Raw genomic sequence first — 15,056 nt, forward strand, 5'->3', positions numbered from 1 at the left:
TTGATTTCCTGGACCATGGATCTCATTTGAATTTCTTATAACAATGCCTGGTTTGGTTTTAGTACTCATATGTCTTCTCTTTAATCAGAATTAAAAGGGGTTTTAATGGAACTGTATCATTTAAATTGACTATAATATAAGGAGTTTCATTAACTATCTACATTAGTATACTTTATTAATTACATTTATTGTAAATTAATTAATTTACTTTATTAATTACTGATTACATTTGGCGTGTTTTGTTACATATTATATATATACACATGTTCATAATAATTTTGACCTATTTTCTTCACATTAGAGATTAGTTCTCATTTACTTCCATATTATGGTTCTGTAATAATCAGGGGTCTGTGGCGATTATTATTTGATTAACTTTGTTCATCATACGTTGTATTACATTGACCTACTTGTATTTGTGTTAGTATTAATGTTGATATCATACTTATCTAAGCGGTATGATAGTTCAGTAACAGTTTACGCAATTTATAACTATTTGATTTGATTTGACTTGTTTTAATGTTTTATGCTGCTTCCTAATTAACGTTCCACGTTGCTCCTCATATTGTGTCAGGGGGGTAATTTCTTCTCCTGTTAATCGTTACGTTTTGCCTCTACTTCTATTGGCTGGCGTAGGGTTTTCTGCAAATAGATTAATATTATGATTTACGGTTTAATATTAATATCATGGTACTTGTGCGTAACGCCCCTTTCCTTGAGGTAAATCTGCAAATATCTCGGAAACGGTGCGAGCTATGGCAAAATGTTAAGAGACCTTTTAGTTCTATCTTTTTCTATTATGTTCATTATATTCATCATCATTGATGTTATAGGATATATATTGCTACTTATCTTTATTTATTGATGATTTGCTAACGATAATTAATAATTTAATAATTCATTTATTGTTCATTGCTTGCATGTGATGATTTGATTGTTTCTCCACCATCTTTGCTTATTAATCAAGTTTGAGGTCGCGGTTGTGGGTAATGTTCCTGCAAGCAAGTTTAAGCAATGTCAATAATTTCAAATAATAGTTTCAATTAGTAGTGTTACATTATGCTCACCATCTATTTCTTCTTTCTGCTTTTATTCCCAGCCGATCTTCCCTTTTGAAGATGTGGTACTTTTCCCATTTCCCATTAATTGATATGATAGGAATATATTATGTATTTTATACGATGTTTGGCGTTAGCGCCACTGATTGGCCTGCTCAATTTTATGTTGCTCGTCCTCTAAGTACATCTGTTCATTGCAGGGTTGCTTGGTTACACGTGGCACAGTCTAGTAGTTTAAATAAGTATAATCATAATCTTAATAGACTTGAATATACATTATCCTGGTTATCTTGGCTATCTGGGCCTCGCAGGAGGGATTCTCAGCTTCGCTGGCTCGAGCACTTCATATAAGCTCTCAGTTCAGTTCTTATTATCTGTAATTCTTCTTTCAGTCACCTTGATAGTTTTAATAGATGATTATGAGGAATTCCCTGTCGCACTTGCATTTATTTATTATGCTATACATATATAGTGTACCTTTCTTTTGTGGTGATCTTGTTTCTTCATTTTGTGGTGATGCGTACCCACTTCGCATTAGAATCCGCTGTCTCTGGTTATACTTTATACTTTACCTATCACTTTTGACAATAATTATTGTCATTCTGTTTTACTTCTTCTCTCTTCTCTCATGACTGGCATTTGCTATCTGCTATTGTCTGACGTCTTTACTCTACCTTTTACATCCTTGGTTCATTTTCATTTCAATTGTATAGTCCGTTTGAATTTTATTTTGAATGATGTGTTTAAATTGTGTGCCAGTGTTAAATATTAAACACTCTTTACTATTCATCTCTTGCTGCTTGGTTGCTTGGCTGTATGTTTGACGTTTGAGGTTTTGAGGTTTTGTTGGTTAATTGATTTGATTTGCTTGCTTATGTCGAGTCCACATATGCTCGTTTGCTTGTTCGCCTACCATGCTTCTTATGTTTAGACCACATGTTCGCATGTTCATTATTGTTTCGTTCTTTTATTTAACTTTTCATTAACTGTTCTGTTGCATTAGATGCATGCATATTATACGCTGATTTTTGTTGAATTTTGTGATCTAGTTACGTTTAATTACGTTTAATTATGTTCATTATGTTCATTATAGTTATTATGTTTATCATTTTATCATTATTTACTGTTCGTTTATGAGTTCTATTCATTGGCTTATTGATTCACTGATTCATTCATTCATTCATTCACTTATTATTGTTGCATTTTGGGGTATTCGATGCGCTATGCTTGTCACGAGCGTTTGTGTGTGTGTGTGTATGAAGTATGTGAGGGACAAGTCATCGAGGGTAGCAGCCTAACAAGACACGGCACGGTCTACCGTGGAAATATGGGGTCCCGGGCCATGACCGTGCTGAAGAAAAATGGCCTGTCTTGGTAAGTTTTGGGACAGGTGGGCGTGATGACATCTAGGATAAGCCACATCATCATTATCAACCAACCATGGTGGACGAAGATGGACACGGTCAGCCGTGGAGATACGATGTCCCGGTTCCTGGCCATGTCGAAGAGCAAGCTCCTGCCCTGGCAGGTGAACACATGGCGCGACCACCCGGAATGGGCTTACTTCGGTTCCTGGTCGTGGCCGAAGAAAAATCCTGTGCCTTACCGTACAGGTTGAAAATGTCCTACCGCTGGATCGGAGGTGCAACGGCGTGGATCCGCAGATGCCCCATGTGCCTAGCGCATGGCGTTTTTGCGGGAGGCCGCAATAACGCGAAATGCGTTGAAGTGCCGAAGCGTCGTTGTGGTTATACGCTGGTATTCCTTTATGAATTCTAACGAGTGAAAAGGTGCCGGCGGCCCACGTTAGGGGAGAGGTTTTAGTGGGTAGTATGTCCAGCCTCGGAAGTGCCCACTCTGGGCTGCCCGTCTAGGTCGCCCAGGTCGTTTAGATGGTTCTTCTACTAATATTATGATATACGGGTTCTGCCGATTAAATCGTTAAAGCGCACTTTGAACTACCTTGCGAGTGATATAGGATACAGGACGGGGGTGCAATGATCTGAATACACGTGTACAGATATTCAAATGTATATATTCTGGTTCTCTTATTACCTACCTTTCGTTGTTTTCGGGTGTAGCTCGTATATCCTCGTATCACACTCGTTGGCCACTCACACTTTAGGTCTCGCCTTTCGCTTACTGTCGCGGACCGAATACACTAGACTCGCGGCGCGTAGCTACGACTCGACCTAGGAAGATACAAGCGGTTAGTGGTGTCCTGCACAGCACACGGCTGCATTCCTGGAGCTTGTCCAATTATGGGTCTGGTATCTCAGACCACGGTGATACACTCGTGTTTTGAAACTCCGAATTTTCCTCGAAAGATTTGCGGAATTAAGACGAGTTTCCTTTCAAACGCTGCTCGTTGGAGCGTGAAGCAATTCGACGCGATCGCGAACTGGTATTTAAGCCGTTTTCGGGAAATCCCTTTAAACGGTGCACGCGAGATTCGTAGACGGTTTTAATCCGCAACGGAATTCGGTGAAGAAACGTGTTGTAATGAGACCGTGTTTTCTGTTCATCAAATGCCAACTAAGAGAGAGCGAGGAATCCTGGAATCGATATATGTATCTTTCGCCGTCTCGCCTCGCCCCCAACAAGTGCCGAGCTACCCGATCCACCCGGGGAACCTGTGAGGAGAGGGACGAGAGGTGGGGAACCGCGAACCTCGCTCGCTCGTCGGTTATAGTTTATTTTTCAAGCGAATAAGAGAATATGGTACATACAAACAGAAATTGTACAGTTCGATAGAATAAAATAATTAATTGTAACAAAAATGTAGAATTAAACTAAAGTAATAATATTGAATCAGCCGGCCAGAAAAATTCGAAAACCCCGTACAATTTTGTTTCACGAATACATCAGTTATAATTTGTAAAACGTGGTGTCTGGAACATTTATATTTTAATCATTTTCTAGTCGAGTATTATTATTGCAATCATTACATTGAATAAAGTAATAATCTCATTATTTTCAGCTTTTCAGAAAATTGTAGGAACCAACGAGAAATACCAGCTGTCTTTAGAGCTCCCATATCTTTGTAAACGTGGAACACCTTGGTTTCAGTTGCCAAAAATTTGAAACAATTCGGGTGTAACAGCCCCTCTCAATAAAAGCCTTGCGATCGCGACGAAAACCTTCAACGATCACCGCCGGTTGATTCTTATACCTGCGACGGTAATTTTGACCGTACCCAAAACAAAGTTGTTAGGTTCACTTTAATACCGTTACCAGTAAAAACATAGAAGTTTTTTATCTGCTTGATTATATGCATTTAAGGACTGCGTCTTGCAAAAATACAATAAAAATTCGACCACGTTAACTATATTTACAATGTAAAAATGAAAATTCCATTTTATCCATATTTTGTATCTGCGAGTATACTTTTTATCCGACTTCGAAAAGGAGGAGGATACTCAATTCGATGAGTATATTTTTTTTTTTTTTTTTTTTTTTTTTTTTTTCTGGCTTTGTTCACCGATTACGCCGAGGCGGATGGACCAATCGGAACGAAACCTTTTGCATCTTGTAGGATATGTCTTCCGATTGGTCCCGTTGAAAAAACATTTTGCATTTTTTCATTCCGAACGCTTTTTATTGCAAAAAAACGTGCTATTTCATGTACGTGCAGTATACGTTCGCAGATTACTCCGAGGCGAATGGACCAATCGGAATGAAACTTTATGCGTCTTGTACAGTACAACTCCCCATTGGTCCCGTAAAACAAATATTTTGCATTTTTTTATTCCCAACGACTTTTTTTTCTAAATGTACGTTCACTGATTACTCCGAGACGGATGGACCAATCGGAATGAAATCTTTTGCGTCTTGTAGGATATGTTTTCCCATTGGTCCCGTTGTAAAAACATTTCGCATTTTTTTATTCCGAACGGTTTTCATTATTGCAAAATAAAAACGGGAAGTTTGTAATCTCAACATAAAATGACTTCAATGATCCTTTAATATATTGTCGGGAGCATGATTCTGAACAACTTTTTCATTATGCATAATTAACGGAAACCTTTAGTTTTCGAGATATTCGTGAAAAACTATTGTTATTTTTTCTGCCTTTGTTCGCCGATTATTCCGAGACGGATGGACCAATTGGAACGAAACCTTTTGCGTCTTCTAAAGTATGTCCCCCGATTGGTCCCGTTAAAAAAACATTCTATATTTTTTCATTCCGAACGGTTTTTATTGCAAAAAACGTACTATTTCATGTACGTGCGGTGTATGTTCACCGATTATTCTGATATGGATGGATCAATTGGAATGAAACTTTTTGCATCTTGTACAGTACAATTCCCCATTGGTCCCGTAAAAAAAATATTTTGCATTTTTTTATTTCTAACGACCTTTTTTTGTAAATGTGCGTTCGCTGATTACTCCGAGACGGATGGACCAATCGGAATGAAATCTTTTGCGTCTTGTAGGATATGTCTTCCGATTGTTCCCATTATAAAAACATTTCGCATTTTTTTATTTCGAACGGTTTTCATTATTGCAAAATACGTTCTGGTTCAAGGAATGCACCGATTGCGATGAAAGATTTCACATTTCGTAGATCATTCCACGATGATTCCATTTCCCAAAATTTATTTAACTTCTTATTGTTAATAACTATTGTTATTATAATAAAAAGCCTATTCTTTAGGGTTACCCTCCAAGGAATATACCGATCGCGATTTTTCAAACTTGTCCCTGCAAGTAAACTTCGAATACTGCTCGTTCCACTAAAAAGTGTGAAATAAAATAATTTTTAACAAAAAAAAAAAATCCGACTTCAAAATGCACTAAAAAGTATAAAATAATTTCCATTTCATTTATATCTGTATTCCACAGCTATTAATACAATCTACTTAATCATTAAATAGGATACTAAATATATTTCAAAGTTTTCGGAGGCGGCGCAAAATTAAAAATACCCGAACAAACGGTGCTGCCAATAACGATTTGATTGTGGTATGGCAAACTTGGTAATTAATAAGTCGTAAGAGCAAAATTATAGGTCCGGTTGAAAACATTTGTAATTGTAACGATTGTATGAGAAATTGTCAGCACTCCTGATGGACATGCACTATACTGCAGTTTACAAGAGACCATACTTAACTCGTGCCGCTCACTAGGTCTAGAGAGATTTTTAATGACGTGTGTTATTCCCCTCTCCAGCTTGCTTCTTATTATACCTTGCGATCATATAAATGGTGGGCAGAAATATATGACGTACGATAATTGAAAAGCGGTGATGATATTGTAAAGTTTCACGATGCAATGAAAATTCTATTATTTTCCGGAAAAAAATGATGTGAACGCAAAGTTAGAAGCAAGCTGTAAAGGGGAATCACACGCACTATTAAAAATTTCCCTAGACCTCAGTAGGTCACTAGCTGCGCGACTTAAGTGCGGTCACTCGTGAACTGCAGTATAGTTAATTCGTAATGGGTATATTGATTCCCACTGAATATTGTTTACTTGAAATTATCAAATGGGTCATTTGTCACTGGTTGCCGACACCTGAACTAGGATCTTCCCAGTAGAGGAAAAGTTTTTAATTTTGCGCCGCCTCCGAAAACTTTGAAATATATTTAGTATCCTATTTAATGATTAAGTAGATTGTATTAATAGCTGTGGAATACAGATATAAATGAAATGGAAATTATTTTATACTTTTTAGTGCATTTTGAAGTCGGATTTTTTTTTTTTGTTAAAAATTATTTTATCATATCGAAATTTGCAGGGAGATACATCAACTTTTGAACGGAAAAATTAACAAAAAAGCCCCATTTTTTAATATATTATTTGAACAAATGTGAATTTTTGAAATTCATTTCCATATTTGGATTCCTCATAAAAAAATAAATAACCTTGCAATTTACACCATCCCTCTAGCTCTGCTGGTTTCCGAGATATTCGACCAAATATGATTCTCACCCTCCACTTTGGGGGCCACTTTCACCCCCTTAACATGAGCAGACGTGTAGTTGGCAGCTACAAAAAAATACGTATCAAATATTTTTTCAAGATCTATATTATACATAACTTTCATCAAAATCGGAAATTGTCACTTCGAGATACAGTCGAGTAATGTCTTTCACATTGCCCATACTGACGGACGCCTCACATTGTCCCTACGCTGTTTCTACGCTTATGTATACGTCACTTCTGCGCCTATGTTATCTCGATGGAAGTCAAGCGTGTGATGTATGTAATGTGACGCGCGACGCGGTCCTTTTGATGAGAGTTCGAGTCTTAGTAATTTATAATAAAGCAATAACTTTAAAATTAATTAATCTTCAACACAAGTGATTTCGAAAACCGAAGTGCTCTATCACCCTCAGTTGTAGTTTGGGGGGAAACTTACCTATTGCGCGGAAACTAATTTTTTTTTGCTATTATTATTATTGCTGGACTTCGATGAAGGACAACAAAGATATAACGTACAAACGTCAAGCAAGACGAAAACATTTTTAAGTTCGTTTACTGCAGGTAATTCTTTATCTTATACATTTTATTCTTTCTATATCATAAACAAATTTCAAAACTGTCTTCAATCGAGTGTCGATTGATAAAGTCGTAATGCTCGTCAATAGATTTTTTAATTTTAAATTAAAGTATTTTATCATTTTATTGTTGGTATCTAACAATAATAATGAATAACAACAAAAGAGAAATAATAATTATGAAATAATAATAATAGCAAAAAAAATCAAACATTATAGATATAAAAGGTGAATGTATATTAAACCTCACTATTAGTGTTGATTATGCGTAGCTACGGCACTGACTAGGCGAAGAGAGCAAGCTATGGCCGCCTGGCGGCAAAACACCGTGCGCGCGTCACCGGCAGATATTTTTTCGATTTACTCGAATTGCATACTGCTCCAATACTTACCCCATATAGTTTCTTCTTCGGAAATGTCTACAGAATTCGGTACTGTATAGAGAATTCGCGCTAGATAAAAAACTTTTCTTAAAAATACAAAAGTAATACGTAGGAAATACGTGCGCCGGCTATTTTTTAAACTTTCATCGACATTTACATCTATTCAGAACCATGTAATATAATAACTATATACATCAATGTATTCGGGAAACTCTCCTCTATCTTATGAGATCAATGCGAATGTTCTAGCGTTTTTAGTTTCCGTGTAATAGGTCATTTTCCCCCCAAACTACATGTTTTTACAAAAACTCGTGTTTTTCGAAAACTGAGGGTGATAGAGCAATTCGGTTTTCGGATTCGTGTTCAGGACGAGAAGCTCTACAACAATCACCCAGTGGCTATTGGAAAACAAAATTCGTGTTGCACAGTGTTATTTGTTATTTGCGTATATCATGGGTAGTTCTGTACCGCACAAGATACATATGTTAAGTACATAATAATAATTTTGTTTTCGTAATGTCTGCATGTCTCAATGCCAGCCTTTGTTAGACATTACGCGAAATGCAGAGAAAATAAGATCTGACTATCATTAATAAATGCGTATCTCACAGAAATAGCCGCTCGTATGCCTATACATGTACACTCAGTCCCATCGAAGTTATCGCAGTGAAGTTGGCGCGCTTGAATGCGTTAGCGCGCCAACTTCACTGCGACAGCTTCGATGGGACTGAGTGTACAATACAATCTTGTGCGGCTGTATCCCGGCGGATTCGAGCGTTCTGCGTATTATATAAAAATTTACAAAACTGTAACAGGCAAATCTATCATATTATATATCAATGAATTCAGAAAAAAATGTTGATTCTTTTTTGTCATAATGTAAATTTTGGTATCTCTTAAAATAATGTAACAATAAATTTTTTTGTTATAAACAAAGCACTTTTTACAAAATCTGTAACCACCTTTTGTTTTACCTCAAGAATCCATGAATCTTTTCCTTAAGAAGTTTTCTTATATCTTTGATAGTTTTCGAGATACCATTTTTCTGCTGAAACTTGAAGGGGTGGTTTTACCCCCTTAACTTGCGATTGGGCCGCTATAAAAAATACGTGTCTTTTATTTTCACCTGCTTAATATATCCACTGAGTTTCATTGAAATCGGAGACGGACAGTTCGGTATGGTTCCTTGTTAGACAGATTAGAAATTACTAATGTATAAGTAAATATGTTGTCACTTACTTTTTATTCATTATTCTTTGTTTAAGAAAAATATCTTCAGGCTCTGTACCGCATATTGTATATGTAGTGGTGCTTTGTCACTATGAACACTTAAGCGACTAAATATGTCGCGTAAATCGTCAACTGTATCGTTGTCCTCCTCGAACATCGTTTCGGGTGGTTTCTCCTGGGGTTCGTTTAAAACATCTTCATGTTCCTGCTGGTCTGCACTTTTACCTTCTAATTCCTGGCAGGTGGATAAAAAATCTGCAACCTGTTGTTCTGAACAGTCTTTTCCCGTAATGGCACTTATCATATCCTGCCAATCAGATTCTAAAGGTGGAGGTTGGACAGCAGCAACAGGTTCAAGAATTTGATTCCACGCATTTCTTAAATTTGTTTGCGTTACTGCTGACCATGCTTGAGTTAAAATATCAATACAATTTTTTAAAGTATATTCTTTATAAAATTCATGTACTCCACCATCATATGTTAACACGCGTTGGAGCAGTTTATGGCAGAAAGCTCGTTTAGTTTTTTCTATAACTCCCTGATCCATTGGTTGGATCAAGGATGTTGTATTGGGTGGTAAAAATATTATTTCAAACTTCTCGTCTTTTAAATTTCCTGCTGGTAATTTATGCGCTTCGCAATTGTCAACAAATAATATCACTCTTCCTGTTATACCTCGTTCCTCTTGAAATTGGTTTACGGAGGGTTTAAAATGATTTTCAAACCAATCTGAAAATATTGATCTGCTCATCTACGCATTGGGTTGTGATTTGAAAATCACGGGCAAAGGGACCTCGTGTCTTAAAGCCCTTGGGTTTTTATATTTGTAAATTACAAGTCGCATCATTTTGTGTGTGCCGAGTACATTTGCACATAGTGCGATTGTAATCCTATCTTTTTTAATTTTATATCCGCTGATACGGTTTTCTTCCTCTCCTGCCAACGTCTTTGTTAGTAGCATCTTCCATACCAATCCACTTTCGTCCATGTTGCATATGTTCTCCAAATTTATATCGTCATCGTTTATTAGTTTTTTAAAATTGTTTACAAATGTTGTTGCTCCATCTTTGTCAGCACTCGCCTTCTCTCCATACAAGCGTACCAAACGTATGCCATGACGTTTTTTGAATTTAGATAGCCATCCACGGTTTAGTTTGAAACGCGAACATGATGGCAAATTTTCTTTTAATTCACTGGCTTTTTCTAATAGCAACGCGTCCGTTAATCGATCGCCAATGGTCCTCCGTTCAATAAACCATGCTAAAAGGCATTTGTCCAATTTATCGTATACCGGATCTATTAATTTCTGTCGCTGTCTTTTACGCTTTGTTTTATCTGTAAAACTACTAATTTGTATCCTATTCTTCTTAATTCGACGAATTGTTTTGGCGTCGACACCATACTTTTTTCCAATTTCCGATATCGTGAGTGCCGTATCTTGCAGATCTTTTAAAACGTCCAAGCGTTGTTGCATATTCAAAACTGTGTATTTCTTCCTAGTCGCCATGATGTTGACACAAAACTATTGCTAATATCTTATCACCGAAATATCCCTAATGTCACAATAGTGTACCAATACAACTAAATTAACACTAATTTGTCACAATAGTGTACCAATACAACTAAATTAACACTAATTTGTCACAAAAGTGTACCAATATAACTAAAATATCATTTGCTTCGAAACACTTTAATTGCACGAACTGCTCACGATAAATTGCGGCGACTATACGAGGATTCTTTGGCGATTTTCTTAATTCTGCTGAGTTTCCGTAAAATCGGTCTCCACGAAAACTTTAAAAATGTAGGGGGATGGGTATGTTAGGGTATGTCGAGGAAAAATATTCTAGCTTATAGAAAATATTCCTTGCTATTTTACTCATCTGGGATGCAGCTGAAAGAGAGTTAGCACGTGACTAAGGGACAATATTAAAAGTACACTACGGACTTCCTTTGCACGGTAGATGCGCGCCGTGTAAAAAGGATCGTGTAAAATTTATGAGAGAAAGTTTGCATATCGTTTATTTTCAGGATGGTTTTTAGGGTCGTAGCACTTCTTCAGTTTATGTATTGCCCATTACGGTCAATCAGGGGTACCCCCTATATATATTCAAAAATGATAGGAAAGTTGTTAACAATAAAAAAATACATTGGAATAGTCACTAAGACTCCAAAAATGTCAGACTGCTTGCCTTTTCTAACATTCCCATACCTCCTTTTAAACAGGCAATCGTATATCACCTGATAGCTGCGTGACTTCGGGTCACCAGCCATCGATCCTAAAACGTAGGCTGTACCACCACATTGCCCCTGAAACGTAGGCTGTACCACCGCATTGTCCCTAAAACGTAGGCTGTACCACCGCATTGTCCCTAAAACGTAGGCTGTACCACCACATTGCCCCTGAAACGTAGGCTGTACCACCACATTGCCCCTGAAACGTAGGCTGTACCACCACATTGCCCCTGAAACGTAGGCTGTACTACCGCATTGTCCCTAGAACGTAGGCTGTACCACCGCATTGTTCCTTGAATGTAAGCTTTTTCCACATTATCCAGACACAAGTTACGTATTCAACAGAAAATGTGTACAAATAATTTGTGTATTTTTTCTAGAAATCCGCTTTTGTAATTCATTTAAAGCGATGATGAAATGAATTACTTAATAGGTATTGATAAGTAAACGTGATCCAAATTATATTGTGTTTGGTCTCATTTTAATCGCAGAAATCTCACCAATATGATAAAAGTAATTCCATATTAAAAAATTTAAAAATAAAAAAGTTTATATGTAGTACTGATTTTTAAATCTTTTATTTGCCCGACTCTAATTCTGTCTTTCTCTTTTATTCGCTGTCCTTTTCTTTGTTCGGCAAAATCCCGTGTTCCTGTGGAAAAGTCTACATCGGAGAAACCGGGAGGAAGATCAAGAACACATAAGATGCGTCAAACTGAAACATATCTCCATCTCAGCGTTAGCAGAACACCAAATAGAAACAGGCCACCAAATCCGGTTCGACCAGACCACCAGCCTGGCGAACTCAAAACAATACTTCCCACGTAAGTACAGAGAAGCACTTGAAATCCACAAACATCCCAACAACATCAATAGAGACTCCGGATACCAAACACATCCAATTTGGAATAGCATTCTCCCGGTTTTTTAATTGACTGGCCATTCAACTAAAAACAGCCACCCGATTGATCATCTCCACTCAACTGGAACGTCACACTACAGCGACTCCAGTTCAGGTTAAAAAGGGACACCCTATACGGGAGCAACCAGTATCAGGTTGTATCTCGCCCTGATGAGGCATACTGTAATGTTTGCGAAACGTCGGCAACAAACCGTCAAACAACGCGGCTCCATCCCGGAAGCTAAGTCTTATTCAGAATCGAACTGCGGAAGCCTCAAAAACCTTTCTTGAGGTTTTTGATTTTTTACAGTTCGGGTTTTCAATCTAAAAATCTGCAAACTAGTATTATATGTGCCTCATGAATAGAAATATCCCTGATTTTTTTCAGAATTTTTCATGCACAAATATAGGAGAAATTGACCAAAACGTGTGTTTTACATTTTTCATTATGCATAATTAACGGAAACCTTTAGTTTTCGAGATATTCGTGAAAAACTATTGTTATTTTTTCTGCCTTTGTTCGCCGATTATTCCGAGACGGATGGACCAATTGGAACGAAACCTTTTGCGTCTTCTAAAGTATGTCCCCCGATTGGTCCCGTTAAAAAAACATTCTATATTTTTTCATTCCGAACGGTTTTTATTGCAAAAAACGTACTATTTCATGTACGTGCGGTGTATGTTCACCGATTATTCTGATATGGATGGATCAATTGGAATGAAACTTTTTGCATCTTGTACAGTACAATTCCCCATTGGTCCCGTAAAAAAATATTTTGCATTTTTTTATTTCTAACGACCTTTTTTTGTAAATGTGCGTTCGCTGATTACTCCGAGACGGATGGACCAATCGGAATGAAATCTTTTGCGTCTTGTAGGATATGTCTTCCGATTGTTCCCATTATAAAAACATTTCGCATTTTTTTATTTCGAACGGTTTTCATTATTGCAAAATACGTTCTGGTTCAAGGAATGCACCGATTGCGATGAAAGATTTCACATTTCGTAGATCATTCCACGATGATTCCATTTCCCAAAATTTATTTAACTTCTTATTGTTAATAACTATTGTTATTATAATAAAAAGCCTATTCTTTAGGGTTACCCTCCAAGGAATATACCGATCGCGATTTTTCAAACTTGTCCCTGCAAGTAAACTTCGAATACTGCTCGTTCCACTAAAAAGTGTGAAATAAAATAATTTTAAAAAAAAAAAAAAAATCCGACTTCAAAATGCACTAAAAAGTATAAAATAATTTCCATTTCATTTATATCTGTATTCCACAGCTATTAATACAATCTACTTAATCATTAAATAGGATACTAAATATATTTCAAAGTTTTCGGAGGCGGCGCAAAATTAAAAATACCCGAACAAACGGTGCTGCCAATAACGATTTGATTGTGGTATGGCAAACTTGGTAATTAATAAGTCGTAAGAGCAAAATTATAGGTCCGGTTGAAAACATTTGTAACTGTAACGGTTGTATGAGGAATTGTCAGCACTCCTGATGGACATGCACTATACTGCAGTTTACAAGAGACCATACTTAACTCGTGCCGCTCACTAGGTCTAGAGAGATTTTTAATGACGTGTGTTATTCCCCTCTCCAGCTTGCTTCTTATTATACCTTGCGATCATATAAATGGTGGGCAGAAATATATGACGTACGATAATTGAAAAGCGGTGATGATATTGTAAAGTTTCACGATGCAATGAAAATTCTATTATTTTCCGGAAAAAAATGATGTGAACGCAAAGTTAGAAGCAAGCTGTAAAGGGGAATCACACGCACTATTAAAAATTTCCCTAGACCTCAGTAGGTCACTAGCTGCGCGACTTAAGTGCGGTCACTCGTGAACTGCAGTATAGTTAATTCGTAATGGGTATATTGATTCCCACTGAATATTGTTTACTTGAAATTATCAAATGGGTCATTTGTCACTGGTTGCCGACACCTGAACTAGGATCTTCCCAGTAGAGGAAAAGTTTTTAATTTTGCGCCGCCTCCGAAAACTTTGAAATATATTTAGTATCCTATTTAATGATTAAGTAGATTGTATTAATAGCTGTGGAATACAGATATAAATGAAATGGAAATTATTTTATACTTTTTAGTGCATTTTGAAGTCGGATTTTTTTTTTTTGTTAAAAATTATTTTATCATATCGAAATTTGCAGGGAGATACATCAACTTTTGAACGGAAAAATTAACAAAAAAGCCCCATTTTTTAATATATTATTTGAACAAATGTGAATTTTTGAAATTCATTTCCATATTTGGATTCCTCATAAAAAAATAAATAACCTTGCAATTTACACCATCCCTCTAGCTCTGCTGGTTTCCGAGATATTCGACCAAATATGATTCTCACCCTCCACTTTGGGGGCCACTTTCACCCCCTTAACATGAGCAGACGTGTAGTTGGCAGCTACAAAAAAATACGTATCAAATATTTTTTCAAGATCTATATTATACATAACTTTCATCAAAATCGGAAATTGTCACTTCGAGATACAGTCGAGTAATGTCTTTCACATTGCCCATACTGACGGACGCCTCACATTGTCCCTACGCTGTTTCTACGCTTATGTATACGTCACTTCTGCGCCTATGTTATCTCGATGGAAGTCAAGCGTGTGATGTATGTAATGTGACGCGCGACGCGGTCCTTTTGATGAGAGTTCGAGTCTTAGTAATTTATAATAAAGCAATAACTTTAAAATTAATTAATCTTCAACACA

The 15,056-nt window shown here is 36.7% G+C and overlaps 1 protein-coding gene and 1 long non-coding RNA gene across 2 annotated transcripts; both read right to left on the bottom strand.

Moving 5' to 3' along the window:
• Positions 1–224: 224 nt before the first annotated feature.
• Positions 225–2,098, bottom strand: LOC114882087. Its single transcript, XR_003790373.2, has 3 exons — positions 1,536–2,098; positions 1,068–1,454; positions 225–995 (listed from the first exon to the last, which is right to left on the bottom strand). It is a non-coding gene; the product is annotated as an uncharacterized LOC114882087 (long non-coding RNA).
• Positions 2,099–9,193: 7,095 nt separating this feature from the next.
• On the bottom strand, positions 9,194–10,681 carry LOC114882028 (jerky protein homolog-like). Its single transcript, XM_046285146.1, has 2 exons — positions 10,096–10,681; positions 9,194–9,903 (listed from the first exon to the last, which is right to left on the bottom strand). The coding sequence occupies exons 1-2, from the start codon at positions 10,679–10,681 to the stop codon at positions 9,194–9,196; spliced, it is 1,296 nt and encodes a 431-aa protein (XP_046141102.1).
• Positions 10,682–15,056: the final 4,375 nt, after the last annotated feature.

Source organism: Osmia bicornis, chromosome 3, assembly GCF_907164935.1.
Source record: "Osmia bicornis bicornis chromosome 3, iOsmBic2.1, whole genome shotgun sequence".
NCBI lineage: Eukaryota > Metazoa > Arthropoda > Insecta > Hymenoptera > Megachilidae > Osmia > Osmia bicornis.